Genomic DNA, 23,581 nt, shown 5'->3' with positions numbered 1-23,581 from the left:
CTCAGGTGATCCGCCTGCCTCAGACTCCCAAAGTGCTGGGATTACAGGTGTGAGCCACCTCACCCGGCCAGAAACTTCTAAATTGAATTGTAATTATGTTCATAAAGAGAAATATAGTGTAGGGATCCGTTACCCCAACACAGCAAGCATGGGGCTGCCCCAGTGCCTACTCAAGGAGTGGGTCTGCATGGTGGAGGAGGGGTCAGGGAATGCACTTCACTTCTCAGACCCCCATCTTCAGGTTATGCTGCCACCGTCATCTTGCGGAACCGAGTGCAAAACCTGGTTCTGGGGGCACCTCGATATCAGCACATCGGCCTGGTGGCGATGTTCAGGCAGAACACTGGCATGTGGGAGTCCAACGCCAATGTCAAGGGCACGCAGGTGAGTGTGGTTTGTGGAGCATGAATGTGCAAACAGAGGTGCCGTGGGGGCTTAGAGATTCCAGGAGGGGCATTCAGATGACATGCATGGCCCTCTTGTAAAGGAGCCTTTGGAGGCTGTGAGCTGGGAAGTTGTGGGATCAGCTTAGCATTTGAGAAAGCTGTGTCCTCAGCTTTTTAACAACGATAAATAACAATGCTTGCCTGTACAGAGCTCTCTATGGGTCTTCCTGTACTCAGAGCTGGTATTCAACCCATATATAACCAGGATAGCCCTGTTAGTTAATAAAATATTGAACTAATTCCGTATTCATTGATAAATGGTGGATTCTCCCTCAGCCATGCACTGTGGTGCTTCCCCAGTCTCTGTGGGCTTCCCCGTGATCCAGCAACTATGAGGTCAGGCAGGACACTTCACAGACCCTCTAGGATCTGCTCCAGCCATGCCCCTGCTCAGTACCTGTGCAGCCCCAGATGTTCATTATTTTGAATACCACCCCTGCAAAAGCGGCATAGTCACATATTATGTGGGAACTAGTGAGTGAGGCAAAACTCTGTAGTCAAAATCATTCTTGCAAATTCCTGAAACAGGACTGCACCCATAATATGGTGTCTATAGTTTTTTATTTTATTTTTATTTTTTAAATTATACTTTAAGTTCTAGGGTACATGTGCACAACGTGCAGGTTTGTTACATATATATACATGTGCCATGTTGGTGTGCTGCACCCATTAACTTGTCATTTATGTTAGGTATATCTCCTAATGCTATCCCTCCCCAGTCTCCCCACCCCACGACAGGCCCCGGTGTGTGATGTTCCCCACCCTGTATCCAAGTGTTCTCATTGTTCAATTCCCACCTGTGAATGAGAACATGTGGTGCTTGGTTTTCTGTCCTTGCAATAGTTTGCTCATAATGATGGTTTCCAGCTTCATCCATGTCTCTACAAAGGACATGAACTCATCCTTTTTTATGGCTGCATAGTATTCCATGGTTTATATGTGCTATGTTTTCTTAATCCAGTCTATCATTGATGGACATTTGGGTTGGTTCCAAGTCTTTGCTATTGTGAATAGCACCACAATAAACATATGTGTGCATGTGTCTTTATAGCAGCATGATTTATAATCCTTTGGGTATATACCCAGTAATGGGATGGCTGGGTCAAATGGTACTTTTAGTTCTAGATCCTTGAGGAATCGCCACACTGTCTTCCACAATGGTTGAACTAGTTTACAGTCCCACCAACAGTGTAAAGCATTCCTATTTCTCCACATCCTCTCCCGCACCTGTTGTTTCTTGACTTTTTAATGATCGTCATTCTAACTGGTGTGAGACAGTATCTCATTGTGGTTTTGATCTGCATTTCTCTGATGGCCAGTGATGATGAGCATTTTTTCATGTGTCTATTGGCTGCATAAATCTCTTCTTTTGAGAAGTGTCTGTTCATATCCTTTGCCCACTTTTTGGTGGGGTTGTTTGATTTTTTTCTTGTGAATTTGTTTAAGTTCTTTGTAGATTCTGGATATTAGCCCTTTGTCAGATGGGTAGATTGTAAAAGTTTTCTCCCATTCTGTAGGTTGCCTGTTAACTCTGATGGTAGTTTCTTTTGCTGTGCAGAAGCTCTTTAGTTTAATTAGATCCCATTTGTCAATTTTGGCTTTTGTTGCCATTTCTTTTGGTGTTTTAGTCATGAAGTCCTTGCCCATGCCTGTGTCCTAAATGGTATTGCCTAGGTTTCCTTCTAGGGTTTTTATGGTTTTCGGTCTATCATTTAAGTCTTTAATCCATCTTGAATTAATTTTTGTATAAGGTGTAAGGAAGGGATCCAGTTTTGGCTTTCCACATATGGCTAGCGAGTTTTCCCAGCACCATTTATTAAATAGGGAATCCTTTCCCCATTGCTTGTTTTTGTCAGGTTTGTCAAAGATCAGATGGTTGTAGATGTGTGGTATTATTTCTGAGGGCTCTGTTCTGTTTCATGGTCTATATCTCTGTTTTGGTACCAGTACCATGCTGTTTTGGTTATCGTAGCCTTATAGTATAGTTTGAAGTCAGGTAGCATGATGCCTCCAGCTTTGTTCTTTTGGCTGAGGATTGTCTTGGCAATGCAGGCTCTTTTTTGGTTCCATATGAACTTTAAAGTAGTTTTTTCCAATTCTGTGAAGAAAGTCATTGGTAGCTTAATGAGGATGGCATTGAATCTATAAATTACTTTGGGCAGTATGGTCATTTTCATGATATTGATTCTTCCTATTCATGAGCATGGAATGTTCTTCCATTTGTTTGTGTCCTCTTTTATTTTGTTGAGCTGTGGTTTGTAGTTCTCCTTGAAGAGGTTCTTCACATCCCTTGTAAGTTGGATTCCTAGGTATTTTATTCTCTTTGAAGCAATTGTGAATGGGAGTTCACTCATGATTTGGCTCTCTGTTTGTCTGTTATTGGTGTATAGGAATTCTTGTGATTTTTGCACATTGATTTTGTATCCTGAGACTTTGCTGAAGTTGTTTATCAGCTTAAGGAAATTTTGGGCTGAGATAATGGGGTTTTCTAAATATACAATCATGTCATCTGCAAACAGGGACTATTTGACTTCCTCTTTTCCTAATTGAATACCCTTATTTCTTTCTCCTGCCTGATTGCCCTAGCCAGAACTTCCAACACTATGTTGAATAGGAGTGGTGAGAGAGGGCGTCTCTGTCTTGTGCCAGTTTTCAAAGGGAATGCTTCCAGTTTTTGCCCATTCAGTATGATATTGGCTGTAGGTTTGTCATAAATAGCTGTTATTATTTTGAGATACATCCCGTTAATACCTAGTTTATTGAGAGTTTTTAGCATGAAGGGCTGTTGAATTTTGTCAAAGGCCTTTTCTGCATCTATTGATATAATCATGTGTTTTTTGTCTTTGGTTCTGTTTATATGGTGGATTATGTTTATTGATTTTTGTATGTTGAACCAGCCTTGCATTCCAGGGATGAAGACAACTTGATCATAGTGGATAAGCTTTTTGATGTGCTGCTGGATTCAGTTTGCTGGTAAATTATTGAGGAATTTTGCATCAATGTTCTTCAGGGATATTGGTCTAAAATTCTCTTTTGTGTGTGTGTGTCTCTGCCAGGCTTTGGTATCAGGATGATGCTGGCCTCAAAAAATAGTGAGTTAGGGAGGATTCCCTCTTTTTCTATTGATTGGAATAGTTTCAGAAGGAATGGAACCAGTTCCTCTTTCTATCTCTGGTAGAATTCAGCTATGAATCCATCTGGTCCTGGAATTTTTTTGGTTGGTAGGCTATTAATTATTGCCCCAATTTCAGAGCCTGTTATTGGTCTATTCAGGGATTCAACTTCTTTCTGGTTTAGTCTTGGGAGGGTGTATGTGTCCAGGAATTTATCAATTTCTTCCAGATTTTCTAGTTTATTTGCAGAGAGGTGTTTATTGTATTCTCTGACGGTAGTTTGCATTTCTGTGGGGTCGGTGGTAATATCCCCTTTATCATTTTTTATTGCATCTATTTGATTATTCTCTCTTTTCTTCTTTATTAGTCTTGCATCAATTTTGTTGATCTTTTCAAAAAACCAGCTCCTGGGTTCATTGATGTTTTGAAGGTTTTTTTGTGTCTCTATCTCCTTCAGTTCTGCTCTGATCTTAGTTATTTCTTGCCATCTGCTAGCTTTTGAATATGTTTGCTCTTGTTTCTCTAGTTCTTTTAATTGTGATGTTAGCATGTCAATTTTAGATCTTTCCTGCTTTCTCTTGTGGGCATTTAGTGCTATAAATTTCCCTCTACACACTGCTTTAAATGTGTCCCAGAGATTCTGGTATGTTGTGTCTTTGTTCTCATTGGTTTCAAAGAACATGTTTATTTCTGCCTTCATTTCGTTATGTATCTAGTAGTAATTCAGGAGCAGGTTGTTCAGTTTCCATGTAGTTGAGCGGTTTTGAGTGAGTTTCTTAATCCTGAGTTCTAGTTTGATTGCACTGTGGTCTGAGAGACAGTTTGTTATAATTTCTGTTCTTTTACATTTGCTGAGGAGTGCTTTACTTCCAACTATATGGTCAATTTTGGAATAAGTGTGATGTGGTGCTGAGAAGAATGTATATTCTGTTGATTTGGGGTGGAGAGTTCTGTAGATGTATATTAGGTCTGCTTGGTGCAGAGCTGAGTTCAATTCCCGGATATCTTTGTTAACTTTCTGTCTCATTGATCTGTCTAATGTTGACAGTGGGGTGTTAAAGTCTCCCATTATTATTGTATGGGAGTCTAAGTCTCTTTGTAGGTCTCTAAGGACTTGCTTTATGAATCTGGGTGCTCCTGTATTGGGTGTATGTGTATATATATATATATATATATATATATATATATATATATATATATATAATATATATATATATATGAGATAGTTAACTCTTTTTGTTGAATTGATCCCTTTACCATTATGTAATGGTCTTCTTTGTCTCTTTTGATCCTTGTTGGTTTAAAGTCTGTTTTATCAGAGACTAGGATTGCAACCCCTGCTTTTTTTTGTTTTCCGTTTGCTTGGTAGATCTTCCTCCATCCCTTTATTTTGAGCCTATGTGTGTCTCTGCATGGGAGATAGGTCTCCTGAATACAGCACACTGATGGGTCTTGATTCTTTATTCAATTTGCCAGTCTGTATCCTTTAATTGGAGCATTTAGCCCATTTACATTTAAGATTAATATTGTTATGTGTGAATTTGATCCTGTCATTATGATGTTAGCTGGTTATTTTGCTCATTAGTTGATGCAGTTTCTTCCTAGCATCGATGGTCTTTACAATTTGGTATGTTTTTGCAGTGGCTGGTACTGGTTTTTCCTTTCCATGTTTAGTGCTTCCTTCAGGAGCTCTTGTAAGGCAGGCCTGGTGGTGACAAACTCTCTCAGCATTTGCTTATCTGTAAAGGATTTTATTTCTCCTTCACTTATGAAGCTTAGTTTGGCTGGATATGAAATTCTGGGTTGAAAATTCTTTTCTTTAAGAATGCTGAATATTGGCACCCTCTCTCTTCTGGCTTGTAGAGTTTCTGCTGAGAGATCCGCTGTTAGTCTGATGGACTTCCTTTTGTGGGTAACCCAACCTTTCTCTCTGGCTGCCCTTAACATTTTTTCCTTCATTTCAACTTTGGTGAATCTGACAATTATGTGTCTTGGAGTTGCTCTTCTCAAGGAGTATCTTTGTGGCATTCTCTGTATTTCCTGAATTTGAATGTTGGCCTGCCTTGCTAGGCTGGGGAAGTTCTCCTGGGTAATATCCTGAAGAGTGTTTTCCAACTTGGTTCCATTCTCTCCGTCACTTTCAAGTACACCAATCAGACGTAGATTTGGTCTTTTCACATAGTCCCATATTTCTTGGAGGCTTTGTTCATTTCTTTTTACTCTTTTTTCTCTAAACTTCTCTTTTCACTTCATTTCATTCATTTGATCTTGAATCACTGATACCCTTTCTTCCACTTGATTGAATCGGCTACTAAAGCTTGTGCATGCATCACGTAATTCTTGTGCCAAGGTTTTCAGCTCCATCAGGTCATGTAGGGTCTTCTCTATGCTTTTTATTCTAGTTAGCCTTTCATCTGATCTTTTTTCAAGGTTTTTTGCTTCCTTGTGATGGGTTTGAACATCTTCCTTTCGCTCGGAGAAGTTTGTTATTACCGATCGTCTGAAGGCTTCTTCTCTCAACTTGTCAAAGTCATTCTCTGTCCAGCTTTGTTCCATTGCTGGTGAGGAGCTGCGTTCCTTTGGAGGAGAAGAGGCACTATGATTTTTAAAATTTTCAGATTTTCTGCTCTGGTTTCTCCCCATCTTTGTAGTTTTATCTACCTTTGGTCTTTGATGATGGTGACGTACAGATGGGGTTTTGGTGTGGATGTCCTTTCTGTTTGTTAGTTTTTCTTCTAACAGTCAGGACCCTCAGCTGCAGGTCTGTTGGAGTTTGCTGGAGGTCCACTCCAGACCCTGTTTTCCTGGGTTTCACCAGCAGAGGCTGCAGAACAGCAAATATTACAGAATGGAAGATGTTGCTGCCTCATCCTTCCTCTGGAAGCTGTGCCTTAGAGGGGCACCCAGCCGTATGAGGTGTAAGTCGGCCCCTACTGGGAGGTGCCTCCCAGTTAGGCTACTCAGGGGTCAGGGACCCACTTGAGGAGGCAGTCTGTCCATTCTCAGATCTCAAACTCCATCCTGGGAGAACCACTACTCTCTTCAAAGCTGTCAGACAGGGACTTTTAAGTCTGCAGAAGTTTCTGCTGCCTTTTGTTCAGCTATGCGCTGCCCTTAGAGGTGGAGTCTACAGAGGCAGGCAGGCCTCCTTGAGCTGTGGTGGGCTCCACCCAGTTCGAGATCCCAGGCTGCTTTGTTTACCTACTCAAGCCTCAGCAATGGCAGACGCCCCTTCCCCAGCCTCACTGCCACCTTGCAGTTCAATCTCAAACTGCTGTGCTAGCTGTGAGTGAAGTTCTGTGGGCATGGGACCCTCAGAGCCAGGTGCAGGATATAATCTCCTGGTGTGCCGTTTGCTAAGACCATTGGAATAGTGAAGTATTAGGGGGGAGTGTCCTGATTTTCTGCATACCATCTGTCATGGCTTCCCTTGGCTAGGAAAGGGAATTCCCTGATCCCTTGCACTTCCCGGGTGACGCGATGCCCTGCCTTGCTTTGGCTCATGCTCCATGGGTTGCACCTACTGTCTGACAAGCCCCAGTGAGATGAACCCAGTACCTCAGTTGGAAATGCAGAAATCACCCATCTTCTACGTCACTCACGCTGTTAGCTGTAGACTGGAGCTGTTCCTGTTCAGCCATCTTGGAACCTCCTCTGCCTATAGTTCTTTAAAAAAAAAAAAAAATTTCAGACGGGGCATGGTGGCTTATGCCTGTAATCCTAGTGTAGCAGGACAAGCCATAGACAAAACCCCTCAGACACCGAGTTAAAGAAGGAAGGGCTTTATTCAGCTGGGAGCTTAATCAAGACTCATGTCTCCAAAAACTGAGCTCCCTGAGTGAGCAATTTCTGTTCCTTTTAAGGGCTCACAACTCTAAGGGGGTCCACGTGAGGGGGTTGTGATCAATTGAGCAAGCAGGGGGTATGTGACTGGGGGCTGCAGGTACCAGTAATCAAAATGGAACAGAACAGGACAGGGATTTTCGCAGTGCTTTTCCATACCATGTCTGGAATCTATAGATAACATAACTGGTTAGGTCAGGGGTCGAACTTTAACTAGACCCAGGACCCAGTGCTGGGCTGTCCACCTGTGGATTTCATTTCTGCCTTTTAGTTTTTACTTCTTCTTTCTTTGGAGGCAGAAATTGGGCATAAGACAATATGAGGGGTGGTCTCCTCCCTTATTCCCCTGCTTTGAGACTCTCACTCAATAGTGGGAGTTCTCACTTTTATTCTCACTACCCATGTCTTCTTGCAAGACAGATCGATAGTGATTTATATAGTACACTTGTGCTGAAGCATTTTGGTGAACTAAGGTAGTGATGAAGCTTTTTATCATTTGAAGAAGTACAGGTAGCAAACAAGGGAGCAGTAAGCAGGTTTCTATTACTATTATAACTCCTATTATAAGAGTTTTAAATCTTCTTAGCACTGGGAGCAATTTTCTAAACATGGCCCCAGGATCAAATCCATGCCACACTTGCACGGGCACATGTGCCAGTTTTGTCATATTTCTAACTACGTCTTCAACTACTTGCCCTCGATCATCTATGTGTAGCCAGCAATTAGTAAGGTTAAATTTCCTACAGACCCCTCCTTCAGCTGCTAGCAAGTAGTCGAGAGCCAATCTATTTTGATAGATAACATTTCTCATCTGAGTTTCTTGCCAGGCCAGAATAGTCAAGGCTCTGCCAGTCTTATTAGTGATTATTTTTAAGAGAGCTTGTAACTGTATGATTCGGTTGAGCATGTAAATGGGGGTTTGGTATCCCCATGAGCCATCTTGTGCCTGAGTAGCAGGCCCATAATATTGTATGATTAGGGGGGCCATTCATTATTTTTCCAATTTCCTATAGCTATGCTTTTCTTTTCATGGGAAGCATAGACAGGGAAGCCCAGGAGTTCTCCTGTGGGCAGTAGAAAGAAAGATGGTTTAATAGTGCCAATAACAATTACCTGCCCACTGGTCAGGTAATTTGGTATAAACTCTATGCCCACATATCCTGTATAATCCAGTGGGGGCTGTCCAGTCCCAGTGGGACTCCGGGTGGGTCCACATGGTTTGCAACTTTAGGAATTTACTAAATGGATTTTTCTTAGTGTGGTTTGAACTCCACTAGGTGGCTGTTTTTGTCATACTATTATACGGTTTTTGCCCAAGGCAGCTGAGTCTTCCCACAGGAAGGGTGAAGTCCTTCCCCACTCTTGCTATAGAGTATTGTGTAATGACTGAGGCTTTTAGGACCCAGAAGTTATCAGGGTGATTCTTTTGAGCTGGGAATTTGTCAGGAACTGGATCTTTAGGTACTAATTCTCGGGCTTCCCATGGCCATTGATCTCCCATTACAGTTCCTCTACATACCTAACATGAAGTGACATTGAGAGACTTGGCTACATGCTCAGCTAATTGCAAAAACAAATTTCTTGTTTTTCCTGGAACTTCTGGTACTGGCACATTCAGTTCATAATAGAAGGTTTGAAATACTGGCTCAGGAGAGTGTTTATAAACTTCTCCTTAAACCACGATACTTACTCGAGGATCCAGTCCAGCCCCATAGATTCCTAGGGTTACATGCTCCCCTTTTTTCCAGTGAGGATCAAGGGGATTGGTTATTACTAGTTATAAGGGGTTACACTGATCACTGGTACAGGAAGGGCCACTTTTTCCCTTTCTGAAGGTAGACATGATTCTTTTTATTTTTTTATCCAAGTAGCCTAAATGACACAAGACCAGTATCCACATTTATTTCCACACAGTCCTAATTTGTGACAAATATACTTATTTTCTGCCATATAGCCTCTTTCTTAATTAAGAGAACCACATCCTATTCCCAACTTATTACTATTAATGACAGTGTAGGCATCAAATTTCAAAGTCACTTGTTTGGGCACCCCTTTTTCTTCTGTTTTAGCTAACACTTTACTCGTGTCATTTATGAGCCCCTACCAGTCCTCAGTCCTTAATCTCATTTTAAAAATTGTGGTTATGGGAAGTTCAGATGGGTCATAACACACATCAGGTTGGTCATTTCCTGGGCTACATACCTTGTATAGAATAGCATTATACAAACAAGTTCTTTTTAGAGTCCTGGTACACTTACAATAACCATAAAATAATAGGACCGTAGCAACTTTTGTCCTACCTCAGTGACTTGATGTATATGCTGGGAACAGTGCTCAGTCTGAGGAAGATCAGTTGAAGTCCTTACTGTAAAAGTCCAAATTTTAAGGAAAACGAGTCCTGTGATGAGTTTCCTCATGCTTCGGCCATGTGTGGACCAGTCAGCTTCCTGGTGTGACTGGAGTAGGGCTTGTCGTCTTTTTCAGAATCACTTTGCAGGAGCTGGTGAAGCTGTTCCCGTCCACATACAACTCACAGTCTACTGATGTTCAAGGATGGTCTCGGAGGTTGGGCCCACTGGAATAAACTGAGTCCAATACCTCTACACAGTTATGTTCAATTGGGCTCTCTGATACTGGGAGCAAGGTGGTAGGGTTTAGGATGTTGCAAACTTCAATGATTATGTGGGAATTTTCACATAACAAGCTTTGGTACTTGGTTAATCTAGCATTTGTTAGCCAATGATGTCCTTTGGCATTCATCAAAGTTACCACAGCATGGGGGGCCTTTATATTCAGGTTTTGCCCAAGGGTTATTTTATCTGCTTCTTGTGCTAACAGGGCCATTGCTGCCAAGGCCCTTAGACTTGGGGGCCAGCCTTTGGAAACCCTGTCTAGTTGTTTTGAGAGATAGGCCCCGAGCCTTGGCCAGGGCCCCACAGTCTGGGTTAAAACTCCAACTACCATTTTTTCTCTGTCTGACACATACAGTGTAAAGGGTTTTGTCAGATCAGGTAGCCCCAGGGATGGGTAGTCCCAGGTTTTGTTTAGAAACAAAAACTAAAACATGAGTTTTTGTTTTAACTCATGAAAAGCTTGATGCTGTTGGTTGTAATAGATGTAATTTATCCAATCTACATTTTTATTAACTGTCACCCACCAAAATATTGACTCAAATCCTGCAACTATTTGATTTCAAGCTTTAAATTGATCTGGTGTTCCCCTTGGGACTCCAATTGTGTCTAAATGGATGTGAGAGTCGAAAGACCCATAAGGGGCTTCTCTCACTTTACGATGGCTTATTTTTCCTCCCTCTGGTTGATGAAATGCCAGGGTGAAAGGAATAGCCGGTTGGACTAAGGTACAAGTGCCACTCCAGTTATTTGGGAGAGTGCCCAGTAAAGGTCCACCACAACACCACCACACATCTGCTCGGGGATGAACAAGGGCTGACTAATTGATAAGCTCTTGAAAATACTTAAGCTCACTGCATCCCTTCAGGTCTCCAAGGAACGCTAAGTTTCCTCCCTGTCGTGAGAGACACGAAATGAACTTAGTGTTGGGGGATGGAAGCTGGATGCCTCTCAGGGGCTGACCCGCAGTGTGCTGGACTTTGGGATATAGCCAAGAGAGCTTGACACAACTTATTGCTCCAGGTTGTAGAATCCTGGAAAAGAGCTACCATGCAGCCCACACCTGGTCGACTGGAGGACCACCTTAGTGGAAAGAGGACAATCTGGGCCTCTGGCCTGCCATGTGCACAAGCATAACAATTGCTTTTGTTTAACGTGCCAATGGAATATTTGATCGATTCCAACCAGGCATTTGCATCTTGGTATCCTGTCTTAATTGCCAAAGTTTAGGTCTTTAATTTCTATGATCCTTTAGTAAAAATGAATGTATGATTTTAGGAAATTACAAAAACCAGTTGGGGCAGTCCATCCTTGCTCTTTCGTGGTCCACAGAACTTTGGACCAACTACAGCATAAAAGCTTTACATTGCGGGGCAAGACTCCTGGTTGACACTGGAGACTTTACCAAAATTTCCCCAGATTAAATGGTCCTAATTTACTAATGCCCCGTCTGAGGAGAGTCAGGAGTGACAGAGGTACTTTTCTGAAGTAGAGAGCTGTCTTTGACTTGGCACCTCCCTACAGGGTATAACAAGGCAAGCATTAATTGCAGTAGTTTGAGGTGAAATTGGCTTGGTTATGTTAACAACTAGAGGGTGAGCAATAGAGCAAGGAAAGAAGAAAGAGTAATAGAATAGATGAAAGAGTTAAATTTTTCTTAGCTTTAGTTTGGTAGGGTTTTCCCCTGGGACTATGGCCCCCAACTCTGGAGAGGGTGGCGCTTTCTTGACTCGGGTGTGATGAGTCCATCCTTTCTTCGCTGTACGAACAGCAGTCTTGGTGGTTAGCAGCACAAGGTAGGGTCTTTCCTAGAGTGGCTCGAGTTTCCTTTTTTTTCACCTTTTGATGAGAACGTGATCTTCAGGCTGGTGCTGGTTTACCAGAAATTCTAGGGGTGGTACATGTGCTAAAAGACTTTTTCGGTTTTGAGGGAAAGGAAAGTGGAAGATAAACCAAGTATATAATTTTTAAGAAATTGACCTTTTGTTTTAAATGTGGGGACATCAGCAGTGTACCTCATAGTCCTCAGTGCCTTTCTACTGAGAAATTTCCTTTAGCACCTATTTTTATTAGTTTTTAGACCAAAGAAGCCAAACACCATTTTATATTTGACAATGCTTCCTATATGATTTTTATACTAGATAAGCTAAATTTCACCTTCATATTAGTATGTTTTTAATGTTAAACTTAGTTTTAATAAAACTTTGTAGACATATTTATTCAATTTTTAACGTCAGACCATAAGGTAAGATTTTTGTAGACATTTTTTTAACCTTTTATAATCTTTGTTACAGAGCAGGTTAGTGCTTTAAGAAAAACCCATTGTGTTTTTATTTTAATATTCAGTTCACAGAAAAACTGGATGATACCCCTTTAACTTTAGCTAATACATTTACACACAGCATTTTCTTTACAATTAACATTTTAAAACTTGCTTAAACCTTCAAAACAAAAATTTTTTTTAACCTTTTAATGTAGGCAAAAATTTACATTCTTATGCCTCCTTGTAATCTTTTTACCAAAGGTATATTTTACTTTCCTTATACACTTTGGATGAAAACTGTTTTTTAAATAGTACTCAGGAGTACTGTTTAAATTATACAACATTTCTTGCATAAATTTTTTATAACTTTTTTTCTCTTTCATGACTTTCACAGATAATTCTTCAACTTGCTTCAACTTTCAGACTTATTACAAACATTTCTTTCTTTAAACAACCAGTTAATTTATTTCAGGACAAGAATTTACCATATAACATTCTTTTTACATAAATTCTGCCCCCTCCCCCAGTTCCCCCCGCTTTTGTTTTTCGAAGATAACCATTCTTTTCCAAAGCGAACTTCTCTTATGCCTGTGGACTAGATTGTCTAGGGCCACAAGATTAGAAGTTACTATAATACACGTTAAACTTTAACTTTTAGCAAACTTTGCTTTTGTTGAAAACCTTGTAAGTTTGGGATTTCAATTATCCTTTGCTATTAATAAGACCTTGTTTAGTTCAAATTAACTTAGAATTGGTATAGATGGCTTTTTTTTTTTTTTTCCTTCAGTTACCCAGGAGGAATCATCTACAGTTCTGTCCTGAAGGGAGTTCCTCCTAGGTCTGGTTGGAACTTTGTATGGTAATTAAGATTTAGATCCCCTGTTAGGAAACCTGCTGGGTTAAGGGAATTTTCAGTGGTTAATGTTAAATCATCTTTTTTTTTTTTTTCTTCTTAGGATACTTCTGAATTGGTGAGCTGTGCTCACAATGAGGTTTCCTCTAAAAGTTATTTTTTTACTTTCTTCTGTTAGCAAAGCAGTTGCTGCTACAGATTGAAAGCATATGGGCCATCCGTAGGTTACTGGGTTAAGGATTTTTGATATGAAGGCCTCAGTGCTTTCAGGATATGCCCTTGTTTACACTGACAACAAAGTGGTGTGGCATGTTATAGGGTTACGGAGAATACCTTTAATTATCAATTATAGGTTTTAAATTTACCTTGGCTTTTAAAGGAATAGGGTACACTGTTTTTTTCTTAACTACTTGCATATCTCTCTCTTTCTCTCTTCCTTTCTCTCTTTGACTTTCTGTCTCTCTCTCTTTGACTTTCCTTTTGCCTCTGTCTCTTCCTTTCTCTCTCTGCCTCTGTCTTCCTCTCTCTCTCCCCTTGACTCCCTCTTTGTCTCTCTGTCTCTTCCTTCTATCCCTTCCTCTCTCTCTTTGCCTCTTTTCCTCTCTGTCTCTTTCCTTTCTGTTCTCTGCTGGTCTTTCCTTGCCTCTTTCAGCTGCTTATGCTGCTGTTCTCTCAACCAGTGTGGTGGGAGGTGGGGGGAGGTCTAAAACTAGCTGTAACCAAGTATCTGTGTATGGGAACTGGTCTGGATGCCCTGGTTTACAGGTTATCTTGTGCCATACCTTTGAAACAAGGGACCTGTCCAGGCTTCCTTCTGATGGCCAACCCACCTCTAATGCTGGCCAGTCTGTCTCACACAAAGTTTTAAGTTTTCCTGGTGTCATAGTACTCCATAGTCTCCCTTAAATCCTTTCTTGAAATTTTTCAACATAGTTCCTAGTGGGGTGGGCTTACTTTGTGCCTGACCCTTGCTTCCTTGAGACAAAACACCACGCTCACACCACACACACACCACAAAACAAAGAACGGGTAAAAAGGGCACACACACTTTTAAAGTTTACACCAAACCAGAATCAAAATCAAAATCAGAGTATCAAGGAATCCAAGCCAGGTCAAAACCAAAACCAAAGTATCAAGCAATCCAAGTCAAGTCAAAAACAAAAACCAAAATGCCAATACAGGCACATCATGGGTGATCAGGCCACACTTCCACTCAAACGGAGTGGGCAAGTTCCAAAGACCAGTCTTACCAAGTTTCAGATGTCTGGACTCCAAGTCCAGTTTCTTCCTGGTGTTCAGCCACTGCGTTGATCCTCTGTGGGGGCCTGCCACACACTGCTCTGGCAAGGCATTCCACCAGGGCAATTGCCTACCCAGGAGTGCTGTCAGCATCCGCATTGCTCAAGCTGGCCAGAGTCCCCGCAGGGATGCTCCACAGGGCAGGCCTAAGGGGCTGCCTTGACTGTCCATTAATCACCTCACTTCACGGTCAGGGAACCAAGAAATGTAGCAGGACAAACCGTAGACAAAACCCCTCAGACACTGAGTTAAAGAAGGAAGGGCTTTATTCGGCCGGGAGCTTCAGCAACACTCAGGTCTCCAAAAACCGAGCTCCCAGAGTGAGCAATTCCTGTCCCTTTTAAGGGCTCACAACTCTAAGGGGGTCCACTTGAGGATGTCATGATCAATTGAGCAAGCAGGGGGTACGTGACTGGGGGTTGCATGCACCGGCAATGAGAACAGAACAGAACAGGACAGGGATTTTCACAATGCTTTTCCATACCATATCTGGAGTCTATAGGTAACATAACCACTTAGGTCAGGGGTCAATCTTTAACCAGACCCAGGGCATGGTCCCGGGCTGTCTGCCTGTGGATTTCATTTCTGCCTTTTAGTTTTTACTTCTTTCTTTGGAGGCAGAAATTGGGCATAAGACAACATGAGGGGTGGTCTACTCCCTTACCAGCACTTTGGAAGGCTGAGGCAGGTGGATCACCTGAGGTCAGGAGTTTGAGACCAGCCTGGCCAATATGGTAAAACTCTGTCTCTACTAAAAATAAAAAATAAAAAAAATTAGCCAAGCGTAGTGGTGTGTGCCTGTAATCCCAGCTATTCGGGAGGCTGAGGCAGGAGAATTGCTTGAACCCAGGAGGCAGAGATGGCAGGGAACTGGGATCATGCCACTGCACTCCAGCCTGGGCGACAGGACAAGACTTTGTCTCAATTAAAAAAAAAAATAATTTCAACCTTTAGATTCAGGGGTATACGTACAGGCTTGTTACATGCAGCATTGCATGTTGCTGAGGTTTGGGCTGCAGATCCCATCACCCAGGTAGTGAGCATAGTACCTGTGGTGGTTTTTCTTTTTTCTTTCTCTTTTCTTTCTTTCTTTTTGTTTTTGTTTTTTTTAGAGACAGGGTCTCACTATGTTGCCCAGGCTGGTTTTGAACTCCTGAGCTCAAGCAATGTTGCCCAGGCTGGTTTTGAACTCCTGAGCTCAAGCAATCCTCCTGCCTTGGCCTCCCAAAATGCTGAGATTACAGGCGTGAGCCACTGAGCCTGGACCAATAGGTGGTTTTTCAACCCACCTCCTGGTCCCCCATCTGGTAGTCTGCAGTATCTATCGTTCCTATCTCTATGTCTATGTGTAACCAATGTTTAGCTCCCATTTATAAGTGAGAACATGCAGTATTTGATTTTCTGTTCCTGTGTCAATTCACTTAGGATTATAGCCTCCAGCTGCATCCATGTTGTCTCAAAGGATGTGATTCATTCTTTTTTATGGTGGCGTAGTATTCCATGGTGTATATGTACCACATTTTCTTATCCAATCCACCATCGATGGACACCTAGGTTGATTCCATGTCTTTCTATTGTGAATAGTGCTGTGATGAATATAGGAGCATGTATCTTTTTGGTAGAACAGCTTATATTCTTTTGGATATATGGCCAGTAATGGGATTGCTGGGTTGAATAGTAGCCCTGTTTTATATTCGTTGAGAAATCTTCAAACTGCTTTCCACAGTGGCTGGACTAATTTACATTCCCACCAGCCAACAGTGTATAAGCGTTCCTTTTTCTGCATAGCCTCACCGGCATCTGTTGCTGTCTTTTTAATAATAGCATTCTGACTGGTGTGAGATGGTATCTCATTGTGGTTTATGATTTGTATTTCTCTGGTGATTAGTGATAATGAACTTTTGTTTCAAATTTTTTTGGCTACTTATATGTCTTCTTTTGAGAAGTGTCTGTTTATGTCCTTTACCTACTTTTTAATGGGGTTATTTGTTTTTTGCTTGTTGATTTGTTGACATCCGTTATAGATTCTGGATTTCAGACCTTTATCAGATGTGGTTTGCAAATATTTTCTCCCATTCTGTAAGTTTTCTGTTTACTCTGTTGATAGTTTCTTTTGCTCTACAGAAACTCTTTAGTTTAATTAGTTCCCACTTGTTGCTTTTGTTTTTGTTGCAGTTGCTTTTGAGGACTTAGCCAAAAGTTTTTTGCCAAGACCGGTGTTGAGAAAGTATTTCCTAGGTTTTCTTCTACGATTTTAATAGTTTGAGGGCTCACATTTAAATCTTTAATCCATGTGATTTAAGTCTTTAATCACATTTAAATGTTTAGTACACCTTGAGTTGATTTTTGTGTAAGGTGTAAGGAAGGGATTCAGTTTCATTCTTCTGCATATGGATAACCAGTTATCTCCACAGTATTTATTGAATAGGGAGTTCTTTCCTCATTGCTTGCTTCACAGTCTTTATTGAAGATCAGGTGGTTGTAGGTGGGTGGCTTTATTTCTGGGCTCTCTGTTCTATTCCATTGGTCTATGTGTCCGTCTTTGTACCTACGGCCTCATACTATAGATACAAATACCTATAGTTTTGGTTACTATAGCCTCATATTTGGGTGGTGTGATGCCTCCAGCTTCGTTATTTTTGCTTAGGATTGCTTTGGCTATTCAGGCTCTTTTTTTTGTTCCATATTAATTTTAGAATAGTTTTTTCTAATTCTGTGAACAATGGCATTGGTAGTTTGATACAAATAGCATCGAATCTGTAAATTGCTTTGAGCAGTGTGGTCATTTTAACAATATTGATTCTTCTAATCCATGAGCATGGAATACTTTTCCATTTATTTGTGTCATCTCTGATTTCTTTCAATGGTGTTTTGTGTTTTTCTTTGTAGAGAACTTTCACCTCCTTGGTTAGCTGTGTTCCCAGGTACTTCATTTTTTGTGTCTGCCTGTAGTTCTGTGTGTTTTTAAAATTTTTGTCAATGGTTCTCTTTGACCTGTAATTAACCCATTATATGAAGATGAAACCAGTTTGTCCTGATACCTGAACAGCTTGTCATAATTCTTTGCCAATAGTCAAATTCTTCACGTGGTCTCCCTAAACACATATTGGCCATTGATGGTGTCAATGCCTGATATGTATAAGGGATGGGGTGGGGAAGAAAGTGTAGAGGAATTACGGGAAGTCAAGTGTGGATTGGACGCCACTTCTCTGTTTTGGGTGTGTGGTCAGAACCACATGAGGAAGGCTGGCTGGTCAAATCCCCCACCCCACACAAGTACACGCACATTACCGTTAAGAGTAATAGATGCTTAAACTGGGTCAGTCTGGGAGTTATGAGAACAAGTGGGAGGGGCACCCACAGAAAGGCGATAGGGAAGTCTTCCTGGAGGAAGTGGCAGCTAAGCCAAGGCCTGAGGCAGAAGCACAAGAAAAGTGAAAGGGGTGTGGGGAAGCAAGGGGCCAGAGGGGGGAGATAGAATGGAACGGAGGGTCAGAATATGGGTGTATGGAGGTGGGAGGAGTGGTGGGAGAAAACAGGAAGAAGAGTAGGTGTGGTTTATCCCAGACATGCAGGGCTTGTTCAACATCTCACATATCAATATTGCAGAAATGGACAAGCTGATCCTGAAGTTCATATGGAAACAGAAGGGACCCATATGTTAGACTTATACCTAAATATTTCATGGCCTTTGCCACTATTGTAAATTGTACTGGTTTTTAAATTTAAATTTTCAATTGTTCAATGATATAGAAATACAACTGGCTGGGCCCAGTGACTCACGCCTGTAATCCCAGCACTTTGGGAGGCCGAAGCAGCTGGATCACCTGAGGTCGGGATTTTGAGACCAGCCTGACCAACATGGAGAAGCCCTGTTGCTACTAAAAATACAAAATTAGCCGGGTGTGGTGACACATGCCTGTAATCCCAGTTACTTGGGAGGCTGAGGCAGCAGAATTGCTTGAACCTGGGAGGCAGAGGTTATGGTGAGCCGAGATCATGCCATTGCACTCCAGCCTGGGCAACAAGTGCGAAACTCCGTCTAAAAAAAAAAAAAAGGAAGAAGAGATACAACTGATTCTTACATATTGATCTTGTATTGAAAACAATCTTAGAAAAGGGGAACAAAGTTGGAGGGTTCACACTTTACAATTCAAAACTTGCAAAGCCATAGAGCCAGAAAATAAATTAGTGGTTTCCAGGGGCTGGGGGTTGGATTGGGGATTGGAAGTACTGCAAACAGATACAAAATTTCTTTCTGGTAAGATGGAAATGTTCTGGAGGTAGTGGTGATGATTACACAACATTGTGAATGTATTAAAACCCAGTGAACCTTATACTTTAAAATGGTAAAGTTTATGGTCTGTACATTTAATCTAAATTATAAAAACTACTTTGAAGAAAACAATGTGATTCACCATAACAGCAGATTAAAGAAGAAAAAACATGTAACCACCTGAACAGATATAGAACTAGAATTTGACAACATACAACATCCTTTCATGATTAAAAATACTCTCAGTGAACTAGGAACTGAAGGGAACTGCCTCAACCTGAAAAAAGAGCATTTACAAAAATTCTGTAGCAAGCAGTATACTTAAAGTGAAAGAGAATGCTTTTCACCTAAAATTGGAAACAAGGCAAGAATATCTACTTTTATAATTCCTATTCAACATTGTACTGGAAGACCTAGCCAATGCAATAAAGCAAGAAAAAAAATACAGAGAGGAAAGGAAGAAATAAAACCATCTCTATTTAAAGATGTTACAATTGCATGGAAAATTCCAAAGAATCTATAAAAAAGCTATGATAATAGGTTTTTTCAGTAAGTTCTCAGGATATAAGAGCAACATATAAAAATCAGTTGTATTTCTATAATATAATTGAACAACTGGAAATTTAAATTAAAAAGTACCATTTACAATAGCATCAAATACCATGAAATATTTAGGTATAAATCAAATGAAACATGTATGATAACTTTATGCTGAAAACTACAAAACACTAATGAGAGAAATAAAAGATCTAAATAAATGGAGAGATACACTGTGGTCATGGATTCGAATATTGGCATTCCAATATTGTTAAGGTGTCAGTTCTTCCTGAGTTGATCTACAGATTCAATGCAGTAAAAATCCTGGATAATATTCCATTGTGCACATGGGAGTGCAGTTTATCTCTTCAGTATACTGATTTCCTTTCCTTTGGCAATATACCCAGCAGTAGGATTGCTGGATCATATGGTAGTTCCATTTTTAGTTTTCTTGAGGAGCCTCCATACTGTTCTCTGTAGTGGCTTTACTAATTTACATTCCCATCAACAGTGCATGAGAGTTCCTCTTTCTCTGCATCTTTGCCAGCATCCATCATTATTTGTCTTTTCGATAAAAGCCCTTTTAACTGGAATGAGATGATATTTCATTGTGGTTTTCATTTGCATTTTTCTAGTACACAAAGTAATATTATTCAGCCATAAGATGAATGATGTCTTGTGATCTGCCATAACAGGATTGGAACTGGAGGACATTATGTTAAGTAAAACAACCTGGGCACAGAAAAACAAATATTGCATGTTCTCATTCATGTGTAGGAACTAAAAAAAAATGGATCTCATGAAGGTAGAGAGTAGAATGATGGTTACTAAAGACTGGGAAGGGTAGTGAGGAGGATGGGTTAAAGAGGGGATGGTTAATGGGTACAAAAATACAGTTAGGAAAAATAAGACCTAGTGTTTGGTAGCACAGTAGGGTGACTATAGTTAACAATAATTTATTGTATATTTCAAAATAACTACAAGAGTGGAATTGGAATGTTCCCAGCAAAAGAAATGATAAATGCTTGAGGTGATGGATATACCAGTTACCCTGATTTGATCATCACACATTGTATGCTTGTATCAAAATATCACATGTTCCCTATAAATATGTGCAATTATTATGTATACATGAAAAAGTAAAAATCCTGAAAGTATAATTTGCAGAATTTAGCCAATTCTAAAATGCATATAAAAATAAAAAAGTTGAGTATCCAAAAGAATTTTGAAAAGAATCTTGATACGAACCATTAAGTAGCTGTCACTTTTTATTTATTTAATTTTTAAAAATTAGATCGATATTTTATTATTTTTTAACTTTTACTTTAGGTTTGAGGGTACACGTGAAAGTTTGTTATATAGGTAAACGCATGTCATGGGAGTTTGTTGTACAGAGTATTTCATCACCCAGGTAGTAAGCCTAGTACCCAATGGTTATTTTTTCTGCTCCTGCCTCCTCCCAACTTCCACCCTCAAGTAGACCCCAGTGTCTGTTGTTTCCTTCTTTGTGTTCATAAGTTCTTATTGTTTAGCTCCCACTAATAAGTGAGAACATGCAGTATTTGTTTTTCTGTTCCTGTATTAATTTGCTAAGGATAATGGCCTCCAGCTTCATCCATGTTCCCACAAAAGACATGATCTTGCTATTTTTTTATGGCTGCATAGTATTCCATGGTGTATATGTACCACATTTTAAAAAATCCTATTTGTCATTGGTGGGCATTTAGGTTGATTCCATGTTTTGCTGTTGTGACTAGAACTGCAATAAATATTCATGTGCATGTGTGTTTAATAGTAGGATCATTTATATTCCTGTGGGTATATCCCTAGTAATGGGATTGCTGGGTGGAATGGTAGTTCTGCTTTTAGCTCTTTGAGGAGTTGCCATACTGCTTTCCCCAAGTGGTTGAGCTAATTTACCACTCCCACTAACAGTATAAGTGTTCCCTTTTCTCCACAACCTCACCAGCATCTATTTTTTTACTTTTACTAATAGCCATTCTAACTGGTGTGAGATGGTATCTCCTTGTGGTTTTGATTTACATTTCTCTAATGATAATGATATTGAGCTTTTTTTATATATGCTTGTTGGCTGCATGTATGTCTTCTTTTGAAAAGTGTCGCCGGGCGCGGTGGCTCAAGCCTGTAATCCCAGCACTTTGGGAGGCCGAGACGGGCGGGTCAGGAGATCGAGACCATCCTAGCTAACACGGTGAAACCCCGTCTCTACTAAAAAAAATACAAAAAACTAGCCGGGCGAGGCAGTGGGCGCCTGTAGTCCCAGCTACTCGGGAGGCTGAGGCAGGAGAATGGCGTGAACCCGGGGGACGGAGCTTGCAGTGAGCCCAGATTGTGCCACTGCACTCCAGCCTGGGTGACAGAGCAAGACTCCGTCTCAAAAAAAAAAAAAAAAAAAAAAAAATGTCTGTTCGTTTCCTTTTTTTTTTTTTTTTTGAAATGAAAGGCCTCACATATTTATTACTGAACCCAGCCAACCAACGCATTCATAATAGATTCAGAGAGGAAAATACGTCGAACTCTCCAGAGAGTGGTGACATTTTCAGTTTGATACCGTAATGTGATCGTGACCTTCAGACAGCACAAATATATGTGCCATCTCATGTGCAATTTCTTATAGACCCAGCTTGGTTCTTCTCCAGTGTCTCCTTTTGGAGTTGTACCTTATTTTATTTCCAGTTTTCATCCGAATCCACTGGGGAATGGGACGATTTTGCTTTTGTTTCTTGGCCAGGAATCGCTTAATCCTGAAAGTCTTGTGAGAAGACATGGCGAGAAGTGGAGGCAAGAACACACCACGATGGCGGAGAAAGGAAAAGAGGGGGGAAGCAGGCGGAATGTTCGTTTCCTTTTCCCACGTTTTAATGGAGTTGTTTTTCTCTTGTAAATTTGTTTAAGTTCCCTCTAGGTGCTGGATTTTAGACCTTTGTTGGATGCATAGTTTGTGAATATTTTCTCTCATTCTGTAGGTTGTCTGTTTACTTTGTTGATAGTTTCTTTTGCTGTGCAGAAGCTCTTATATTTAATTAGATCCCATTTGTCAATTTTTGCTTTTGTTGAGATTGCTTTTGGTGTCTTTGTCAGGAAATCTTTTCCTATTCCTGTGTCTAGGATGGTATTGCCTAGGTTGTCTTCCAGGGTTCTTATAGTTTTGGGTTTTACATTTAAGTCTTTAGTCTATCTTGAGTTTATTTTTGTATATGGTGTAAGGAAGGGGTCCAGCTTCAGTCTTCTGCATATGGCTAGCCAGTTATCCTAGCACCATTTGTTGAATAGGAAGTGTTTTCCCCATTGCTTATTTTTGTCAAAGATCAGATGGTCATAGGTGTATGGCCTTATTTCTGGGCTCTCTATTCTGTTCCATTGGTCTATGGGCCTGTTTTTGTACCAGTACCATGCTGTTTTGGTTACTGTAGCCCTGTAGTATAGTTTGAAGTCAGGTAATGTTATGCCTCCTTCTGTGTTCTTTTTACTTAGGATTGCCTTGGTTATTCAGGTTCTTTTTTGATTCCATGTGAATTTTAAAATAGTTTTTCCTGGTTCTGTGAAGAATGTCATTGGTAGCTTAATAGTAATAGCACTGAATCTATAAATTGCTTTGGGAAGTGTGTCCATTTCAATGATATTGATTCTTCCTATCCATGAGCATGAGATGTTTTACCATTTTTTTGGTGTCATCTCTGATTTCTTTGAACAGTGTTTTGTAACTCTCACTGTACAGATCTTTCACCTCCCTGGTTAGCTGTATTCCTAGTTATTTTATTCTTTTTTGGGCAACCGTGAATAGGATTGCCTTCCTGATTTGGCTCTCAGCTCTTGTTGGTGTATAGGAGTGCTAGTGATTGTTGTACATTGATTTTGTATCCTGAAACTTTGTTGAAGCTATTTGTCAGCTGATGGAGCTCCTGGGCCAAGACTATGGGGTTTTCTAAATATAGAATCATGTTGTCTGCAAACAGGGATAGTTTGACTCCCTTTCTTCCTATTTGTATGCCCTTTTTTGTTTCTCTTGCCTGATTGCTCTGGCTAGAACTTCCAATACTATGTTGAATAGGACTAGTGAGCAAAGGCATCTTTGTTTTGTGATGGCTTTCAAGGGGAATACTTTTGTCCATCCAGTATGATATTGGCTGTGGGTTTGTTGTAGATGGCTCTTATTATTTTGAGGTATGTTCCTTCAACACCTGGTTTATTGAGAATTTTTTTTTTTTGAGACGGAGTCTTGCTCTGTGCCCCAGGCTGGAGTGCAGTGGCGTGATCTCGGCTCACTGCAAGCTCCGCCCCACCGGGTTCACGCCATTCT

General features: G+C 40.6%; 2 protein-coding genes across 2 annotated transcripts in view; one reads left to right on the top strand and one right to left on the bottom strand.

Annotated features, from left to right (window-relative positions):
• ITGAM (integrin subunit alpha M) overlaps positions 1-23,581 on the top strand; it is an 82,081-nt gene that overhangs the window by 17,773 nt on the left and 40,727 nt on the right. The window contains 1 exon segment of the mRNA XM_021931904.2: positions 242-384. Within this exon segment, the coding sequence (XP_021787596.2) occupies positions 242-384 (143 nt within the window).
• LOC108583452 (60S ribosomal protein L39) lies at positions 21,698-22,092 on the bottom strand. The gene has a single exon (XM_017953299.3). The coding sequence runs from the start codon at positions 22,046-22,048 to the stop codon at positions 21,893-21,895; it is 156 nt and encodes a 51-aa protein (XP_017808788.1). The 5' UTR covers positions 22,049-22,092; the 3' UTR covers positions 21,698-21,892.

This window comes from Papio anubis, chromosome 18 (assembly GCF_008728515.1).
Source record: "Papio anubis isolate 15944 chromosome 18, Panubis1.0, whole genome shotgun sequence".
Lineage (NCBI taxonomy): Eukaryota > Metazoa > Chordata > Mammalia > Primates > Cercopithecidae > Papio > Papio anubis.
The sequence above is the reverse complement of the archived record's forward strand: the minus strand, read 5'-3'. Positions and strand labels throughout refer to the sequence as shown.